The 21,614-nt window shown below is 35.4% G+C and overlaps 1 protein-coding gene across 1 annotated transcript in view; it reads right to left on the bottom strand.

Moving 5' to 3' along the window:
- SMCHD1 (structural maintenance of chromosomes flexible hinge domain containing 1) overlaps window positions 1-21,614 on the bottom strand; it is a 141,609-nt gene that overhangs the window by 37,247 nt on the left and 82,748 nt on the right. Inside the window, exons 23-30 of the mRNA XM_017526068.2 lie at window positions 20,325-20,464; window positions 19,467-19,601; window positions 16,327-16,554; window positions 10,572-10,720; window positions 9,601-9,689; window positions 8,439-8,557; window positions 4,713-4,880; window positions 663-788 (exon numbers count right to left, since the gene is read on the bottom strand). Coding sequence (XP_017381557.1) covers window positions 663-788; window positions 4,713-4,880; window positions 8,439-8,557; window positions 9,601-9,689; window positions 10,572-10,720; window positions 16,327-16,554; window positions 19,467-19,601; window positions 20,325-20,464 — 1,154 coding nt within the window. The remainder of the gene's footprint in view (window positions 1-662; window positions 789-4,712; window positions 4,881-8,438; window positions 8,558-9,600; window positions 9,690-10,571; window positions 10,721-16,326; window positions 16,555-19,466; window positions 19,602-20,324; window positions 20,465-21,614) is intronic.

Here is a 21,614-nt window from a genome sequence, read left to right as displayed (position 1 = left end):
CCTCTTTCCCCTAGAAAGAGGGCCTCCAGCTTTGCACCAGCCACTAGATCCCAAGCAGCTTCTCAATACTCATGGGAATAACTGATACCTAATCTTGAACTTTCTGGTAGCCAAGACTGTTCCTAAACTTTACAAGACCACGTTCATACCTGCCCCACAAAAAGAACAACAGAGGAGAGGAGCCTCATCCTAGAATATACCAATATGTTCTAGCAGCTCTGCCCAGGATCTGGTAGCTCTCCATAAGATAACAGAGGATAAGTACATGCATGACTCTTTTTGATCAGCCTCACCATGTATGTTTCCCCAATAACGCCTGTTCCTTAATCCATTCTGTAGGTCACTGTGGTATCTGTCTTTGTTCACTTTGTCAGTGTTAATTATTATTCATCCTAATCTGAAATGAAAGTCTTACTAGTACTATATAAGAAACACTAAAACAGCCATAACTGTACAATGTTGGCCCCTTGCTGTACTATTGTAAAATATAAACTCTATTTCCTCAAAATCAGTATAAAAAATGTTGAGGTTTATTTAATCTAAGCAGTCATGAAGATTATGTAAAACATATTTTTTTTAAAAAGCAATATGACAGTAAAGATACTATCATGAAAATGAAATCCAGAATTTTAAGTGAAAATGTAAGGAAGTTTAAAACTTACCTTTAAATTGCTAGCTTTTGTAAGACTTATTTTAACATGTGGTACCGGTGCTGGATTATCCCACTGATCACAAAGTTGAACAATAATAGGGTTCTGTAAATCTCTTCCATTAATCACTGGAATGGACTGAAAAGAACAGAAATATTTTAAGAAAACACTAAAATATATGGGCCAAACAATGCAATTACTTGTTTATTTGTGCAACAATCACTTAATTTATCTCTGTTCTATTTGCAAACGGCTTCTTTGGTCAATGAAAGTAAACTTTGAAAGTCAACTAAATTGTTGCAAGTGATCCTCTTATAGAAACAATAAATGATCTGAGAAAAGGAAAAGGGGCACTTGACATTAGAGTCTTCCCTCAGCATCCACAGGAGGTTGGTTCTAGACCACAAGTGGATACCAAAAGCTGCAGATACTCAACTCTTTTATATAAATTGTATAGTGCTTGCATGTTAACCTAAGCATATACTTGAAAACATCTTTAGATTACTTATAATACCTAATACAATGTAAATGCTATATAAGTACTAGAATATGTTCAACAGAAATAGAAACCTATCTTTGGTTCTCAGATTTAGCATTGGCAATTTGTAGTTTAGCTTCTCCCTCAGTCAATGTTCAGCTCTCTGCCATTGTGCATTAAATGCAGTAATATGACTTTCTAGCCCGTGGTTAAATAGGACTACTCACTGATGATCTTCACTGTCTTGTTGACTCAAAATGCTTCTTGCTTTTCCCCTAGCTAGTATGTAAGGCTGTATAATTCTAGAAATCTGCCTACTGACCTATTAATATTAATAGGAAACTTTCAAGGAAACAGTGTTAAACAAGGTACCTGACAAAGGCCCAATCCTCTGAGTCACATTTTAAAAGTTAAAAAAAGATGAAAGAGAACAAAGAGAACGACAACAAAAAACTGATTTATCATCTCTCCTCTACCAAGAATGTTCTTTCTGCTTCCTCTACCCACTACTCTTAACTGAGGTAGTTGGTTACCAGATTATAGGGAAAGGCTGCTGAAAATGGAAAGAAAAATTAACAATCTGCTATGAATACAACATTATGAAAGAAACCAAAGACCTTTGAGTTTAGTTACAATGTCCCTCTACTATAAAGATTACACAGCTACAGCTGTGTTACTGCTGTCAAAGTTTACAAAAAGCTTGAATTTTGAAAAGTGCTGAGTTTTCAAATATAAACACAGAGTATTGTATTCCTAATCACATGACTGTTTACCCAAACTACCTTTAAAGAACAGTCTAAGTTTTTATTCCTAGCTACTTTTAAAGGTTATCTTTAATAAATGACTTGTAGCCCAAACTGCTAGTAATAAAGTTTTCTAGAAAATAGTGGAAAATGCAAATTTCCAAAATCAAATGTTCGTAAACATATTAATATCACTTTTAATGTCACTTTTTAATAGTGGCATGTTAATATTTCAGAATTTCAGTTTCCTCATTTGTCTTTGTTATTTTTTTACAGAGACAAATTCTTACTATGTTGCCCTGTCAGGTCTTGAACTCCTAGCTCAGGCAATCCTTCCACCTTGGTCTCCCCAAAGTGTTGGGATTACAAGTCGTGAACCACTGCATCTGGCCAGTTCCCTCATTTATAAAGAATTATATATGTGTTTATTAATACACATATATATTTCTATTCATCATGTTTGTGTATTATATGTTCCTCCTTTGTACACAGATCCTATCGAGGGTAAGGTGGGTCAGAAACTAGTCTCATCTACATATAACCATATCTCTAACAGACTGATATATTAGTTTATGTTTTATTTTAAGCTTCTGGATTATTACGGTATCTACAAATAACTCTTAGAATACATTTTTAAGCTAACAAACTGTCATTATTTTTTATATTCGTCCCCAAAAACGATACAAGACTAACATGTCCAGATTTTTTCCACTGTAAAACTGTTCCATACAACTGTTCGAGATTACAGTCAATCAACAAATCCTTCATTGGCATCAACAGGTATAAAAAGTGGGTTAGTTTATGTTTTGTAAGCGCTCCCAGAAAAAAAAAAATACACTGGCTTTTCAGTATAACCCTTTAGTCAACGCACTATTATTTTAAAAACCGTATTTTATAAAGTACAGTGTCAAAACCAGTTTATCTGCTTTTTAAACTCATAAATGAAAAAGAACAATCTCAAACTAAGGCATGAGAATATTAACCATTCTTAGAAAATAACCTTTACTAAGATATTTTCACCTACTACCATGAATGTGTGAGTTCATTTTCTTTTATAGAAAACGTGGACTGGGAATGGTGGCTCACACCTGCAATCCCAGAACTTTGGGAGACTGAGGCAGAAGAATCGCTTGAGCCCAGGATTTCGAAATCAGCCTAGCCAACATGGTGAAACCCTGTCCCTATTAAAAATAAATACATTTTTAAATTTTTAAAATAAAAATTAAAGTTAGCTATAATATCAACAGTTAAAGTCCTGGCTGGGCGTGGTGATTCACGTCTGTAATCCCAGCACTTTGGGAGGCCAAGGCAGACAGATCGCCTGGGGTTAGGAGTTTAAGACCAACCATGACCAACATGGTGAAACTCCACCTCTACTAAATTAGCGGGGCATAGTGGCACATGCCTGTAATCTCAGCTACTCTGACAGGCTGAGGCAGGAGAATTACTTGAACCTGGGAGGTGGAGGTTGCAGTGAGCCAAAATCATGCCACTGAACTACAGCCTGGATAACAAGAGTAAAACTCTGTCTNAAAAAAAAAAAAAAAAAAAAAAAAAAGTGAAAGCCCTGCTATTCCTATTCAATAACCAAATGCCAGAATATGGACATTTTAAAACTAGAATTCTATCAAAGGATACAAAATTTCAGTTAGGTGTATTAAGTTCAAAAGATCTATTGTATGATGTAATGATTACAGTTAATAGTATACTACATTCTTCAAACTGCTAACAGATTTCAAATGTTTTCACCAAAAAAACATGTGAAGTAATACGTATGTTAACCAGCTTGATTTAACCATTCCACAATGTATACATATTTCAAAATATGTTGTACACAATAAATATGTACAATTTTTACCCATCAATCAAATTAGAATTCTAAAACTTCAGTTAAAAAAGAAAATCAAAAGATTTGGCAGACATTTACAAAATTATTATTTAAGATTTAAGGGCTGGGCATGATGGCTCATGTCTGTAATTCCAGCACTTTGGAAGGCTGAGGCGGGTGGATCACGAGGTCAAGAGATCGAGACCATCCTGGCCAACATGGTGAAACCCCATCTCTACTAAATACACAAAAAAATTAGCCAGGCGTGGTGGTGCGTGCTTGTGGTCCCAGCTTCTTGGGAGGCTGAGGCAGGAGAATTGCTTGAAACCTGAAAACAGAAGTTGCAGTGAGCTGGGATCGGGCCACGGCACTCCAGCCTGGCGATACGGTGAGACTCTGTCTCAAACAAAACAACAAAACAAAACAAAACAAAACAAAACAAAACAAAAACTGACCACTGAATTATGGAAACTGAACGGAAAAAGCCATTGCACTCCAGCCTGGTGACAAGAGCGAAACTCTGTCTCAAAAAAAAAAAAAAAAAAAAAGATTTAAGTACTTGCATAGGAAGGCATACTGAAGTATTTATGGGTATGACTTGATGTCTGGGATATGCTTTTTAAAACTCCAACAAAAAAGTTATTAGATTGGTGTAAGAGAGCAAAGAACAAAATTGGCAAAAATCAGTAACTGCAGAAACTAGGTAATTGGCATATGGGAGTTCACTACACTATTCTTTTTATTTTTATGCATGCTTGAAATCTTCTGTAATGTAGTTAATGTAGTTTTTAGGATCTGAATTGCTATACTTACTATTTTTAATAAATGAGGACACAATGATGAACTAAATAACAAAGTATTAAGCCTCACATTACCTTGCTCTTTTGTTATTTTTGCTGTTAACAACTGTTAGTTACTTCAGCAACAAAATATATCTATTCTGATCCACTGACAATCTGAAAGTAATAAGCCATATGATATTATTCTTTCAGTGAAGGCATGAAATGACTTACCTCCTTTAGTTCTGGCCAGTCTATAAAGAGAAGTTTAGCAGGTGGTCCAGAAGTTAGTTGCACCCGAATAAAGTCAGAAAACTCACGCCAAGTAAAACAAAGATCCTTATTTCCAGGAGGACCTGGAATAAATCTGATGCCTCTTACAGTTATACTCTGTGTGTTTTCCTAGTGAGGAAAAGTACATTAAGATAAGATAGGAGGATATCACTTAGTTTTCAGAAAAACAAAATAAAATGTTTTGTCATTAACCCATGGGCATACAGATGTTTCTTGGTAACATGACAGCAAATAAATTGCACCCATGCAATAACAGCATGTCATACATTTTATTTTTAAGAGAAGAGAAACTGAATTTTTTCTTTCAAGGGGTAAGGGATCTAAAAGGTTCTGGCTACGTCTCTTTACCTTATCTTTTCTTAATTTCTCTCTTCCTTATACTTTCTCTATTCTGCTACCTGAATAGTCTTTACACTTATTCTTTCCCTCCGTTTGCAGTATTATTTACCAGATATACACATTGTTTTCCTTTAGATTTGTGTACATGATACCTTAATAAGAGGCACTTCTCTGACCACCTTACTTATTGGCATACTATCTATCCCCTTCCCTACTTCATTTTTCTTACCTCTTATTTCTCATCTATTACATGTCCTCTCCATGACAAGATGATTTCCACAAGGGCAGGAGCTTTGTCACTGCTCAATCTCTATTAATCAGAACAATGCCTAACACATCCTATCAATGAGAATCAATGAAACTAGCCTATAATCTTTGCAATATGACTGAATGCCTCCACACTGGCATGACTGTGGCAGTATTCATATTTTAATGGTGACCCCTGATGATTTAGTCATCTTAAATTTCTACTAGGTACAAATCTACTTCATCAAAATTTTATTTGTTTTGTTTCTGGGCTGTTGTGACAATGTTTCATAAAAATTTTAAAATCAGGCCATGCACAGTGGTTCATGACTATAATCACAGCACTTTACGAGACCAAGGTGAAAGGATCCCTTGGTCCAGGAGTTCAGGACCAGTCTGGGCTACACAGTAAGATCCCGTCTCTACAAAAAAATTTAAAAATTAGCCAGGTGTGGTGACATGTGTCTGTAGTCCCAGCTATTTGGGAGGCTCTGGTGGGAGGATCACTTGAGCCCAAGAGGCTGAAGCTACAAGTGAGCCACATTCACAATACTGCACTGTACTCCAGCTTGAGCAACAGAGTTAGATTCTGTCTCAAAAAAATCAAATAAATAGAGAGAAATCTTCATGTTTTATGTTCTCAAACAAAAATTTGCAGAACAGAACATTTTATGTAAAAAGTCACTGTAAAATAATCAAAATTAATCTCCCCTAAAACCCCAATAAGCACAGAAAAATTTTTCAACATTTAGAAACCAAATTAAATAGATATTCCTTAGCAAAATGTACTAAAGTTCAAAATATGTAAAGTCTATCCTGGGGCTCCAAATTTAATAGCCATTCTGAACCAAAAGCCCTTCTGACGGGGTGACTTCTTTTTAAAGTCATGTTGGAAATTATTCTGGTTTCATTTCTTTTTTTTTTTTTTTTTTTTTTTTTTTTGGGGGGACGGAGTTTCACCCTTGTTACCCAGGCTGGAGTGCAATGGCGCGATCTCGGCTCACCGCAACCTCCGCCTCCTGGGTTCAGGCAATTCTCCTGCCTCAGCCTCCTGAGTAGCTGGGATTACAGGCACGTGCCACCATGCCCAGCTAATTTTTTGTATTTTTAGTAGAGACGGGGTTTCACCGTGCTGACCAGGATGGTCTCGATCTCTTGACCTCGTGATCCACCCGCCTCGGCCTCCCAAAGTGCTGGGATTACAGGCTTGAGCCACCGCGCCCGGCCTTCTGGTTTCATTTCAAATCTTGAAAATGAAATTACATTTACAAATTGTAGATGGGTACACATAGAATTAACTATAGGATTCTGAAAAGAGATAAGATAGTATATGTCAATTACAGAATGACAGAAGTAGAAAAAAGTCCACTTGGCTAGAGAGTAAAGAGCTATGGAGAGAGAAAGGGGTGAGATTACGGTAGGGTGGAATACTATAGGCATTTTAGGTCATACTAAGGCAATGGATTTCAAATGCAGTAGAATGTAACATGCTGATAGGTCTAATGGGTAGCATGAGAACTGAAATTTTTTTTTTTAATTTATTTTATTGCATTTTAGGTTTTGAGGTACATGTGAATAACATGCAAGATTGTTGCATAGGTACGCACGTGGCAGTGTGATTTGCTGCCTTCTTCCCCATCACCTATATCTGGCATTTCTCCCGATGCTCTCTCCCCCTAACTCCCCATCCCCCGCTGTCCCTCCCCTATTTCCCCCCAACAGACCCCAGTGTGTAGTGCTCCCCTCCCTGTGTCCATGTGTTCTCATTGTTCAACACCCACCTATGAGTGAGAACATGTGGTGAGAACTGAAAATTGGCCCATTAATTTGGTCAGGTAGAAAAGAGCAGAAAAACATGATCAGTGTGGCTTGCTACAGAATGACAGAAAAGGAATGAAAATATATAATTCTTCCAAGGAGTTTTACTATAAAATGGAGGACTCGGGCAGTAGATGGATAGGAATACAGGGCCAAATGAAGCTTTGGTGGTTTTTCTGGAGGGATTTTTCCTTTTGTCTGTTTAAGATGAGAGACATTCCAGCATGTTTACATGCTGGTGGGACTGATCTAGTAGAAGGTACAGCTGAAGATGTAGGAAGACAGGTTATAATTTAGGAGCAATTAGGAGCCTGTGCACAGGCTGATAGGAAGCAGGGATTGTTCATTTATAACAACAGAGCACAATTATTTTCTGATTTCATCTACCTGTACAGTGAAGCTAGATAATGGAAGAAATTAAAAGTCAAAGAGCACACTTTATCACTGTTCAGGGAGCAAAATATCATTCAAAGTTCCTCAGCAGTGAAAATGATGCTCTTGAAATTAGAAAATAGCAGAACAGATTACTGGAGACAGAAACTCTAGGTAGAAGGGAAACATGGAAGTTATTTCATGACTGCCCTGTTAAGAAAAAGTATAATAGAAACTCTCAGAGGAGGAAAAGTTTAAAAAAGCATTCAATGATCTAAATGAGTTTAACTTCCCTTTGACCTGAGAGATCTCTTTCACCCACTGTGGACTGGCAGGTTCTTTAAAGACCCAACTCCAGCATGTCCTTTTCTCTAAAGCTGTCTCTATCTCTCCAAGCAGAGTATATAGCATGGTTGTTTGTTTTAAATAAACAAGAATTCCACCAGAGTTTTTACTTTTCAAGCTAACCTGAACCATTGCAAACCTTTATAATGCCTTTTCTCCTCAGTATTCTGTTATACACGATTTAAACACCAAGAAATTTTATTTAAACAGTTACTATGAAAAGCTATCATTAAAAAAAAATCGAAATCCAAAATCTTTATGGATAAAATGGAATGACATCTGGAATTTGCTTCAAAATAATATGGTATGGGGAGAATGATGACTGCTGAAGATGAATTATGGAAACACAACAAATACTCATATTATTCTATGTTTATTTCTGCCTATGTTCAAACTTTTTCATTATGTTTTTTAAATACCTTTTGTGATTTTTCAATTTAAAAACTAAAACCAAGCTTTTTTGTTATACTAGTTTTTCTCAAACTTTTTGTTACACACAAAACAATGGAGTGAACTAAACCAAAATGGTATAGAAGGTAGCCATACCTGAAAGGTTGTTTTCAAATTTGAGCTATCAAGTCCAACTCCAGCAACTGACAAAGCAGATAAAGAACTTGGTGAAAATGCTTGAATCTGATTTCCGTACTGATCCGTAATTATTATAACTAAAAAAGGGGGAAGTTTTATTTTAGTATTATCTTTTAATAGAAGATGTAAATATCTATGATATACTTTATAAAAACATGCTTAGAAACTTACTCTCTGTTCTCTGAGTAATTTTTGGTATAAAATAATTATAGGCATTTAAAAAAATCACTACAAAATAAACATCAAGAGTTTATACAGGTATATTCAGCTATATTTAATGAAATGTTAATCAGATTTTTTACCATGAAAATCTGAAGATCTGAATGCAATTTTCTAGACGTAAGAAAAAATACATAGGAATCCATTCATACATTATGTTATACTTTTATGTTTAAAAAAGAATTTTTTTTATGCAAATGCCCAGCAATGATAGACTGGATAAAGAAAATGTGGCACATATACACCCATGAAATACTATGCAGCCATAAAAAAGGATGAGTTCATGTCCTTTGCAGGGACACAGATGAAGCTACAAACTGTCATTCTCAGAAAACACAGAAACAGAAAACTAAAGACCACATGCTCTCACTCATAAATGGGAGTTGAACACATGGACACAGAGAGGGGAACGCCACACACTGGGGCCTGTCAGGGGCTGGGGGGCTAGGAGAGGGATAAAATTAGGAGAAATACCTAATGTAGATGATGGGCTGATGGGTGCAGCAAACCACCATGGCATGTGTATTTTGTTCAGGCTGGCCTCAAAGCCGTTGACTCAGGCAATCCTCTTACCTCAGCTTCCTGGGTAGCTGGGACTACAGGCATGTGCAACATGCCAAGCTTACTTTATACTTTTATTATTAACTTCTAATTAGTAATATTATTACTTCTAACAAAAGGCAAGATTTTTTTGACAAAATGTCTGTCAAACTGATTTTAAAGCTATGTCAGCCTGGGCAAAGATAATCAAAATACTCAATTTTATCTGACAACAGATTTTAAAACAATAACATTATGTGAACCCAAAAGCTCTCCTTTCAGATTATGTATCTAAAACATCCATGGCAGGAAACATCATAGAAGTTTGTTTTTTTGTTTTTTTAAAGCAGGCCATACTAACCTACTTCTCCTTGAAGTTCTTGGCCCATCTGTACTGTTTTTCCTCCTTTTAACTCACATTTTAAATGTTTAGGTTCATCAGGAAGTGGTCTGAAATTGTTTAACAAGTTAAAAATCTTTAGTTACACCATTAAGTGAAGTAGTTCCAAAATGCTACAGAATAACACATACATAATGTCCATATTCCATAACTCAAATACTCCTTCAAATGCCTCCTTAATTTATATAATCTGCTATTAACACAAAAGAAAATAGGGAAAAGATACTTTGCAAATAGAGTAGTTCTGGACCAAAAACTTATAGACATGTTAAGTCATAGTATTTATGCTGGATTAAAAGGAAACTATGACAAGAGAACAGATCAGTTAATAACTTATTGAGAGATCTCATTATGGTCAGATGTAGTACATTTGAAAATTCTATCTCAAATGCAGAACTATTCTAAGTGTTGGGAATAGTATAGAAATGGGTAGAGGGTAGTACAAGAGGTTACTGGAAAAGAGGTGTCCAGGAAAATGATAGGCCAGGGTAAAATTTGTTTTTACACATTTACTTAAGTCTGTCCCTTTAATATGAGTTCTACATATTAACTCTGGTTGGACTCTCAGCTTTAAAAATTCTAAGCAATGAAGGAATTTTTTCTTCTGAAGAACAATGACTAATCACACTGTATCTTTTGTATTTTTTATGTCTTTGTCATTTTGCTGGTGTTTTCACTGTCGCGTGCACTAAACTTTCTATTAATGAAGGTTCCAGCTACTAGAAGGCCAATTCAGTGCAGGGTTATAGTGATAACAAAAATTAATCGCTACCACCAATGATCCTTTATTCCAAAAATAATCTAACATATTTCATAGAAACTATAATATTTTTACATTAAAAACAACTTTTACATATGTACACTGGAGAAAAGTATTTTTGTTGCCATAAGTTGAATTTTAAAATACTGCAAAATATAATGAGTCCACAAACCTTACTGTAAATGCACTTTCCAAAGACACATGATCATCTTGGAACGAAACCTGGCAATAGCGCATATCTTTTACAGATGTTGGTACTTGTACATCAGGAAGTAGACCCTGTAGCAAGTGTTCTTTGTTAATCTCAGGAGTCCAATTAACCTAGGATAAAATGATATATTTAAGAATAAGGCTTAGTCAAATTTTCTCCTTCTGCCACTTATCTTACTCTTAAAGCTATATTATAATCCATCTTCTTCACCCCCATGAAAAAAGTCTCTTTATAATCAGAAATGGTGGTGGTTCATATACTACTACGACACAAAAGCATCCACTTTGTCTTTGTTGTTAATGTTGTGCTGTTTTTTAGTAAGCTAAAATAAAAATTCTTAAGTCATTTCTTTGGAGCTTTGCCACAAAAGTATCACTGTGGCCATTATAGTTTAAAAATAACATATAAGTCAGATCATGTGATTAATTCTGAAAAGCAATATTCAATTATTGAAAAGAATCCTATATATGGGAAGGCTTTAAATGAGATCTAGGTGGACCTTATTCTTACTTAGCAAAGTGAGAAAAAAAAAAGTTTCATCCATGAATAGAACTTCTACTTTTCTGACCATATTTTGGCCTTACTCTCTTCTTGGGTGCTTTCAGTTTTTGTATTATTTACACCTCTTACATTCTATATTTCAATGTGTCATTTAATCCATACTTCTTCAAGTTGCTTGCCCTACTCTATGCCTACTTTTAAACTTCCAATACTTTCTATTTAAGAATTCTGACCTCAACTTTCTCTCTGCTTTTATTTAGCCTGCTATAGTTGTGATTTTAAAATCACTAATATTCTATTTTTGTTTTTTATAGACAAGGTCTCACTCTGTAGCCCAGGGTGGAGTGCAATGACATGACCATAGCTCATTGGAGCCTCCAATTCAGGGCTCAAGCAATGCTTCTGTCCTAGTCTCCTGAGTAGCTGAGGCTACAGTCATTTATCACCAGGTCTGCCTAATTTTTTGTTGAGACAGGGGTCTATGTTGCCCAGGCTGGTCTTGCACTTCTGGACTCCAGTGATCCTTCCACTTCAGCCTTCCAAAGTGCTGGGATTACATGTGTGAGCCACCACACTTGGCCTTAGAATCACTAATAGTCTTTTTAAAAAAAATTTCTAAGTTACACTTTTATTTTTCCTCTACTTTTAGGTTTGGGGGTACATACACAGGTTTGTTACATGGGTAAACTGCATGCTGCTGAGTTTGGTCTATGAATTATCCCATCACCTAGGTAATGAGCATAGTACCCAATAGGTAGTTTTTCAACCTTTGCTCTTCTACTACCCTTCCCTCTTTTGGAATCTCCAGTGTCTACTGTTCCTATATTTTTATGTCCATGTGTTATTTAATGTTTAGCTCCCACTTATAAGTTAGACGATTCAGTATTTGGGTTCCTTTTCCTGTATTAATTCACTTAGGATAATGGCCTCCAGCTGCATCCATGTTAGTGCAAAGAACATGATTTTGTTCTTTTTTATGGCTGTGAAGTGTTCTGTGGTATATTTTCTTTATACAGTCCAGTACTGATAGGCACCTAGATTAACTCCATGTCTTTGCTGTTGTGAATAGTGCTGAGATAAACACAGAACTACATGTGTATTTGGTGAAATGGCATATTTTCCTTTGGACATACATACAGTAATGGTATTGCTGGTTCAAATGGTAATTCTATTTAAGGTTCTTTGAGAACTCATCAAACCGCTCTCCACAGTGGCTGAACTAATTTACAATCCCATCAACAGTGTAGAAGTGTTCCTTTTTCTCCACAACCTTGCCAACATCTGTTATTTTTTGACTTTTTAAATATAGCCATTCTGACTGGTGTGAGATAGTATCTCATTGCTTTTGATTTGCATTTCTCTAATTATGATGATGTTGAGCAGTTTTTCATATATTTGCTGACCACATGCATGTCTTCTCTTATCTGTTCATATCCTTTGCCCATTTTTTAAGTGGTATTGTTTTTTGCTTGTACTTTTTAAAGTTCCTTATAGATTCTGGATATTAGACCTTTGTTGAATACAGAGTTTGTTAATATTTTTTTCCCATTCTGTAGGCTGTTTGAATATAGAGTTTGTTAATATTTTTTCCCATTCTGTAGGCTGTTTACTCTGTTGGTAGTTTCCTTTGCTGTGCAGCTCTTTAGTTTGATTAGGTACCAATTGTCAATTTTAATTTTTGTTGTAACTGCTTTTGGGGACTTGGTCATAAATTCTTTGCCAGGGCTGATGTCCAGAATGGCTATTTCCTAGGTTTTCTTCTAGAATTTTTACAGTCTGTCTTACATTTGAGTCTTTAATCCATCTTGAGTTAATTTTTGTATATGGTAACAGGGATCCAGTTTCACTCTTCTGCATATGGTTAGCCAGTTATCCTGGCACCGTTTATTGAATAGGGAGTCCTTTACCATTGCTTGTTATTGTTGCCTTTGTCAAAGATGACATGGCTGTATGGGTACAGCTTTATTTCTGGGTTCTCTAACCTCCTCCATTGGTCTATGTGTTTGTTTTTGTACCAGTAGTATGCTGTTTTGGTTACTGTAGCTCTGTAGTACAGTTTGAAGGTGGATAGTGTGATACCTCTCACTTTCCTTGGGATTGTTTTGGCTATTTGAGCTCTTTTTTGGTTCCATATGAATTTCAGAATAGTTTCTTTCCAATTCTGTGAAAAATGACAGTAGTCTAACAGGAACAGCACTGAATCTGTAGATTGCTTTGGGCAGTATGGTCACTTTAATGATACTTGTTCCTCTGACTCACAAACATAAAATGTTTTTCCATTTTTTTGGTATCATCTACGATTTCTTTCAGTAGTGTTTTGCAGTTGTCCTTGTAGAGATCTTTACCTCCTTGGCTAAATGTGTTCCTAGGCATTTTTTTCTTTTTTCTTTTTTTTTTGTGGCTACTGTAAATGGGACTGTTTTACTGATTTGGCTTTCATAAATGTTATTGATGTACAGAAATGCTACTGGTTTTTGTACATTGATTGTGCATTCTGAAACCCTACTGAAGTTGTTTATCAGCTCCAGGAGACTTTTGGCAATATTTAGTGTTTTCTAGGCATAGAACCATCTCCACAACGAAGTGACAGTTTTATTTCTTTTCCTATTTGGATACTTTTATTTTTCTCTTGCCTGATTGCTCTGGCTAGAATTTCCAGTACTATGTTAAATAGAAGTGGTGAGAGCAGACATCCTTGCATTGTTCCAGTTCTCAAGGGGAATGCTTCCAGCTTTTGCCTGTTCAGTATGATGTTGGCTGTGGGTTTATCATAGATGGCTCTCATTATCTTGAGGTGTGTTCCTTCAATGTCTAGTGATGGCTTTCATCACTAAGGGATGTTGCATTTTATCAAAAGTATTTTCTACATCTATTGAGATGATATGTTTTTTGTTTATGTGGTGAATCACACTTACTTATTTGCATATGTGGAACCAACCCTGAATCTCAGAAATAAGGCCTACTTGATCGTGGTGAATTATCTTGTTGATGAAAACCACTAATGTTCTGTTTCCTAGCTTATGCTTGTCTAATGTTTTTAGTTACCTCTTTATCTTTTTAAACCATCTTTAGTCTCTGTTCTTTATTGTACTTAAAAAAAAAAAAAGGAAAATAAGAAGCAAGCAGGAGCTCCACAAAAATGATAAAGTCTTTCCTCACTCACCCTGGCTGTGTACCCACCTCAACAAAGTCCCAGCTCAGTTCAGGCTGACTTCCCTCCTTCTTGGCTTAATTCTCTAAACACTACAAAACCACTATAAAGGCTGTACATTTAAGAAAAAAGGAGTATCTTTTACTGTGAATGAAGAAGAGCATAGACATACATAACAACCAAATTAAAGGCAAAATGTGTCAAATGTAGGAAGCAAGCTTAGAGAAGGTATGACAGGGAGAGGCTCTGCAGTCAATGTTTTTCTTAAACTTCTATAGAAACAAGGAAGTGAAAGCATGATTGTGAGAAAGCAAGGAAATAGCTCAGAAGCCACATCCCTGGCACTATTATTAAACCACCACTTACCTTCAAATCTGCTTAGAGATAAAAATGGTTTACCTCCTTTTCAAGCAGAATCAGAATTATTTCTATTTCAATTCTCTCTTCCCTTATTACGAAGAGGGGAAAAAAGCTGGCTACAACAAGCATTGTTCCAAGTAAGATTTTAAAATTAAGGTCAGCTCAACCTGTACTAAATAATCCTTTTGAATGACCAGATCTTATGTTTGGAAATACATGATGGGTAGGGTGTATACCAGTGTGAAAGAGGAACTCCTACATAGTGCTACACAGTGTTAACTCTCCAAAAATTTGGTTAATTACAACTCCTTACTAAGAGTCTATGAATGCCAGACATGGAGGAATGCTTATTTCTAACTACCTCAAAAAGCCTGGAATTTTGGTAAATGACTTTTCCCCACTTGGGAATTTTATCTCCATAGACATCAAGGGGAAAAAATACAGTAAGTTCTGTTACAATGCTTACTTTGAAAATTCAAATTTGTTCCAATACAATTATCAGTAAACAATTTAAGCATAAGGCAAATTTTACGTTTGCTTAACTACAATTTCATCCATGTAAAAAAACTAGGTCAGCACAGAAAACTATACCCAGCTGAACCTACCAAGTGGGAACACAAAAAATGTTGCACCTCAGACAACTACCAGTTACCTTAGCTGACTATGTGTTATGAGCCACACTCCTCCACAGGCTGTTATAACAACTTTACCTTCACTTTTAGAAAACCTTCTTTCCACCACTTTACAGTAACTCACAAGCTGCAATAATTCCCAAGACTCTGTCAAGCTAGGTACACTGCCATATTATTATAGTATTTATGTACTTCTTAACATTTAACATGTATTACCATTATTGTTTTTGTCACTGTTTTATTAGGTTCTCTTAATGGGTTACTGGAAAAGTTTGAGTATTGTGCCTCTAGTTTCCATTTTCACTCATAAGCCCTGTGATGTTTTTTTTTTGCACAATTTTGCACAGCAGAGTGATTTTGGGGAATGCATATGTCTCATTATAGAAAAATGGACTGAATTTTGAAAGAAGTAAGCATAGACTGTCCACTATTCTGTCAACCAACCATAAAGGAAATGCTAAAGAGCTGTCTACTTTATATAAAAAGACTCTTAACATTTTGATTTGGCTCCCTGTTCAGTGAGATGTTAAGTTTCAACATGCAGATTCAACCCTATCAAGGTACAAATGTCATATTAAGACGATAGCAGGTTCATGAGGACCAACAAAACTCTTCTAATAATCACATTTTTAGAGTGGTATACCAATTTCAGATGCCCAAATCGGGACTCTGTAGTTAACAACACTGTTTCATTGCTTGCCTTTAACAGATCTTTTGTTTTGTGCTTTCAGAACCGCTACCAAATTATTGCTAGCTTTATTAAGGTGATGATGTTGACTACGATTGCAGAAAAACAGCTGGTCAGGAAGAGCACAACTAAACAAAATGTCAAAACCTAGATTTTTAAGTGTCAAAAACATTTTTCTAAGTATAATTTTGTCACACATGAATCACCCATATTTCAACCTTAGTCCATGAAAAAAAGCTTACTCTGCTTAGAATTCGAAATAATAGTATCATTTTTCTGTGACAAGCTTCTTTTTCAGAGGTTACCCATAAAAGTGCTTGTTCAGTCTTCCAACATAAAATTTAAAAAGTTCTTACAAATAACCAATCTGTTAGAGATACTCACTTTAATTTTTTCTGCTAAAGCTGATGTTATATTGATTTCTCTTTCACCTTCATCATACATTTGAAAAATAAGATTATGCATAACATCGCCTGCTATCCAATTAACCTCATCCTGATGTTTGATCTGGATTGCCTTTTGTCCTTCTACACTGAATATTTGTAGTCTTGCAACATGGCTACTGGGAAGCAACTTAATAGTCTTCTCCACAGGTGCCACATCTTTACAACTCTAGAAAGAGAAGAAAACACAAACACCGAGTAATATCTGTACTGAAATGTTACACTCCTGAAGAATTTACTTTCAATATTATGGAAGACCATCTCACATATTGTTATACTCACAGGTTTTGTCATTAAGATGGTACTGTACTATTAATAATTCTGTATTAGATATCATCAGGTTATAAATGACAGTGGCCACATTCTTAAAACCAAAAACGGCCAAGCATGGTGGCTCACGTCTGTAATCCCAGCACTTTGAGAGGTCAGGGAGGGGGGATCATGAGGTCTAGAGATTGAGACCATCCTTGTCAACATGGTGAAACTCTGTCCCTACTAAAAATACAAAAATTAGCTGGGTGTGGTGGCATGTGCCTATAGTCCCAGCTACTTGGGAGGCTGAGGCAGGAGAATCGCTTGAACCCAGGAAGCAGAGTCTGCAGTGAGCTGAGATTGTGCCACTACACTCCAGTCTGATGACAGAGTGAGACTCCATCTCAAAAAAAACAAACAAACAAAAACAATTATATTTAAACTAAAAGGTTTCCCTTCCTCTTTTTTTTTTTTTTTTTTTTTCTCTCTCTCTCTTTCTTAGACAGAGTCTCGCTTTGTCTCCCAGTCTGGAGGGCAGTGGCACGATCTCAGCTCATTGCAACCTCTTCCTTCTGGGTTCAAGCCATTCTCCTGCCTCAGCCTCCAGGGTAGCTGGAATTATAGGTACCTATCATCACTCATGGCTAATTTTTGTATTTTCAGTAGAGATGGGTTTCACCATGTTGGCCAGGCTGGTCTCAAACTCCTGACTTCAGTCAGGATCCACCCACCTCGGTCTTCCCAAAGTGCTGGGATTATAGGCATGAGCCACTGCACCTGGTCCCTTCCTCTTATTTCCAAGTTTATTTAAAAGTATTGCCAACTTGTGAAATTTTAATTATGTTACATACTCTGTATTTATGAATATGAATAAAGACATAAGAAATTAAGAACTTTCCATAAAATTAGAGACAAACGGCTACCATAAAATACATTATTTAATGGTACTAGATTACATTAAGGCTTTCAGTATTTTTTCAATTCTAACACATTGGGGTAAGTGATCAAGGTTGTTTATAGCCAGAAAAGGGCTCCAGATACCCTAGGGACAACTGATCAATATACTGACATATTTACAATTTATTGTTGGCACACCAGTGTTCTACAGATCAAAGAATGATCTAGATTATACTATATAAATTGATTTTAAGGACACAAAATTAAAATATTACATTATTTCACAATCTAGTTATGAAATAACTAGATTCAACAACACACACTAACTTTAAAATAAGTTTAAACATAAAATACCTTTATAATTTTACTTAACTCATGTCTCCTTCCTCATTCAGTTGCAGCCATTTAACTTACAGAAGCCTGTTCATGTGAGTGATATTAAAAATTCCTACCTCACAGAATGTCAGGCACATAACCATCCTCTGTTGCATCTTACTTTCCTTACTCCTAAACTCTGTTATTGTCATTGGATAACATTTTGTAACTGCATATTAGAGGATTTATGTTGGTGTTTGTTTTAACTGATCTGAATTCTTGGTCTTCTGCTGATCGGTCTGTAGTAGTTACCTAAGTCCTAATGCTTGCTACTCTTGCTTCCAAGTCCAGATTCTTCCCTAACCCACAGTCCTAATCTTTTGCAGTGAAGTATGCTCAAAAATGTGTTGCCTATATTATTGCATAAACAAAATGCTTTAAGGTTATCAAATATAACTGTCTTTAAAAGAACTGGAATGAAGAGTCATCTCATTCTAATTTAAAAAGTAAAAGACATCTTGTATCTATTTGGGGTTCAAGCTATGTTAATAATTGATGTATAATTAGTAGGAAAGTATGAGTTAATCAAACAATTAGGTTATCTATCACCATATCAATTACTAAGAAATCACATTGAATTATTTTACTTAGGTATTTGTTATCCCACTCAGCAACCTTAAAAGTTTTACTTAAGTATTTGCTATCCCACTCAGCAACCTTAGAAGACTATTTACAGCTCCTGCCTCCACGTTGTCTTTGCTGTCAGCCATGATGCACCGCCAATAAAAAGTATCCTGCTGGTACATTACATAGAAATCCCTTTGTGTAAAAACACACATAAAAAGCTATGTATAAAAAATTACATACAAAAATTAAAGGTTTATATGTCCTTCCGTGGTGATTTAAATGGAGATATTTACCAAATTTTCTAAAACAAATGAGAACAATAAAAAGCAAAAGGGCTGGGCACAGTGGCACATACTTGTAATTTCAGCACTCTGGGAGGCCAAGATGGGAGGAATGCTTGTGGACAAGAATTTGAGCTCAGACCTGGCAAAATAGCAAGACCCTCTTTCTCAAAAAATAAATAATAAATAAATAACCAGGTGCACTGGTCCTTGTGTGTAGTCCCAGTTACTTAGGAGGCTGACGTGAGAGGATCACTAGAGCCTAGGAGTTGGAGGCTGCAGTGAGGGTCATGATTGTGCCACTGCATTCTAGCCTAGACAAGAGTGAGACCCTNAAAAAAAAAAAAAAAAAAAAAAAAAAAAAAAAAAAAAAAAAAAAAAAAAAAAAAAAAAAAAAAAAAAAAAAAAGCAAAAGAAGAAATAAAACAATGCATTTTAGAAGAAAAATATTTCAGGGAAATGTAAATCAATAATAGTTACAGACACTATAAAACATACTTAAAAATCAAGACAATGACTAATATTTGACACAAAAATGTTAAAATAGTCATTATAGCATTTCATATTGCCTTTGCTTTGCTTTGGCTGAAAGAACCACAAATGCCTCATTTTTAGAAGTTAACACCTTTGCAAAAAATGTTATTAAGCAGTTGAAGACTATTTGTATGAAGACTCACTATAATATTAATGAATAACAATAATAACTTACAGGTATTTCAATTCTTGCTTTAAGCGTCTGGTCTTTTTTAATATTCTGAACTTGAATTGCAGATCCTGTTAAAATACTGGTTCCGGAACTACTGCAATCTACAACATAGACTGGAAGGTTTGGAGCACCTGAAAACTATTTGAAGGATGCAAAATAATGTAAGACCCCCATCATATGTATTTAATCATTCTGTAATTGTCCAAAGTTTCAAATAATTCACTACTATTATTTCAAATAATTCACTATTTTTGGCAATGAATAAGAAAATTCTAAGTAAAAGTCACTAAAACTCTAGAATACTTCTGAACAAAAACATTAATTTTCTACTATACTATGTAAAATTTATCTGTTTTGGAAGGAAAACCAACTTCCCCAATCACTACTCTTTTCTTTTTTACTTAATTGGGTTTTCCTTTTCTTTCTGCGGTCTTTTACTTACCTTCTATTTAACGATCCATTCCCAATCTTTTTTTTTTTTTTTTTTGGTAAAGGAATAAAGAATAGCTACTCCATAGGCAGAGCAGTCCATTCCCAATCCTGAAAGACATTTCTTTCTATTCACAGATAAAATAATTCATTTGAAATGAGAGGGATGAAGTCAAGGGAGGAGAGGTGAGTAAACTTTTATTCACAAATTTATAAAACTGGGCATAGTTGGCATCTTTATTAGTTTAGGAATTATTAAAAACAAAACAAAACGAAACAAACTATTGGCAGTAAGATCCCACAAATCCCTCGATGGAATAATCATTTCAGACTTAAATCCTATATAGGCTTACTATTGAGTAGTTAAAATATATAGTCATTGCCATTTACTACGATGGGACTCAAAATCTAAATATCTTCCAACAAGCTTACCTTACAATGAACAATTAATTTTGGTTGTGCTGTTATGTTGCCTGATTCATCTAAAACTTCCACCTGAAATGGGAAAGCTGTTCCATTTTCTATAACTAAAATTTCGGAATCAGGCTTCACTTTCAATCGACGAGGGTGACCTAATAGTAAATTAAACAATGAAATACTTATTCAGGTTTCAAAGACTAAAGTACTAAAATAGCAAAATAACTTTAGCATTAAAGATTTAATATTTTATAAACAATGCCAACAAAGAAAAATATAAGCAATGTCCATGTTTAATCAGTTTCATCCCAAAATATATAGATTCAATACATGACAAGACTTATCTAAATTGTATGAAGTGCTTGGTGTCTAAGCTAAGTTTTATTCCACAAGGTACGACATAGTGATAATTCACATTAGAAATTATCTAAAATCTTTAAAAGATACTGGGAAAATGGTATTCAAAAAGAAAAATAAAGGCTTATTAAAACTATTTAGTAATTTTACATGATGACTGATTTTTCTGGCACAAATAACTATATGTTTGAGACATTCAAAGGATCAGTTCCTGTAATGACATAACCAGGTCATTTAATTGTTAGATTGCCCACTACCTTCGATGTCAACAGCAATTAACATCACAAATTTCCTTTAAGATTAAGAAGAGTGGGCTTATACTTCTGCAGTAAGCCGGTCTGATTTGTTCCATAAACACTGATATTTTAAAATTCAATTAATGCTAAATACTGATAACATAAGTATACAGAAAGAATTACTGAAAATAATTATTTTACTTTGTAATAATATTACTTAATATTTATTTACTATAGATGAAACACTATGCTAGGTTTTATTAAGCACTATTCTTACAAAAACTTCGCAAAAATCTTAATGAAGACGTTTCTATTATCAACCCCATTTTACAGGTAAGGAAACTGGGATCCAGAGAAATTAAGTATTTTGTCCAGGTCACAAGGCTAGTAAGTAGCAAATACAGGTTTAAATCTTGTATTTAATTTGACACCCTTGACTTTTATCACTACACCATGGTACTTCCTATCTACTCCTGCAAAAGAACTAGCTACTAAGAATTGTACGGCTGGGCGCGGTGGCTCAAGCCTGTAATCCCAGCACTGTGGGAGGCCGAGGCGGGTGGATCACGAGGTCAAGAGATCGAGACCATCCCGGTCAACATGGTGAAACCCCGTCTCTACTAAAAATACAAAAAATTAGCTGGGCATGGTGGCGCGTGCCTGTAATCCCAGCGACTCAGGAGGCTGGGGCAGAATTGCCTGAACCCGGGAG

Source organism: Cebus imitator, unplaced genomic scaffold, assembly GCF_001604975.1.
Source record: "Cebus imitator isolate Cc_AM_T3 unplaced genomic scaffold, Cebus_imitator-1.0 Scaffold41, whole genome shotgun sequence".
In the NCBI taxonomy this organism is placed as follows: Eukaryota; Metazoa; Chordata; class Mammalia; order Primates; family Cebidae; genus Cebus; species Cebus imitator.
The sequence above is the reverse complement of the archived record's forward strand: the minus strand, read 5'-3'. Positions and strand labels throughout refer to the sequence as shown.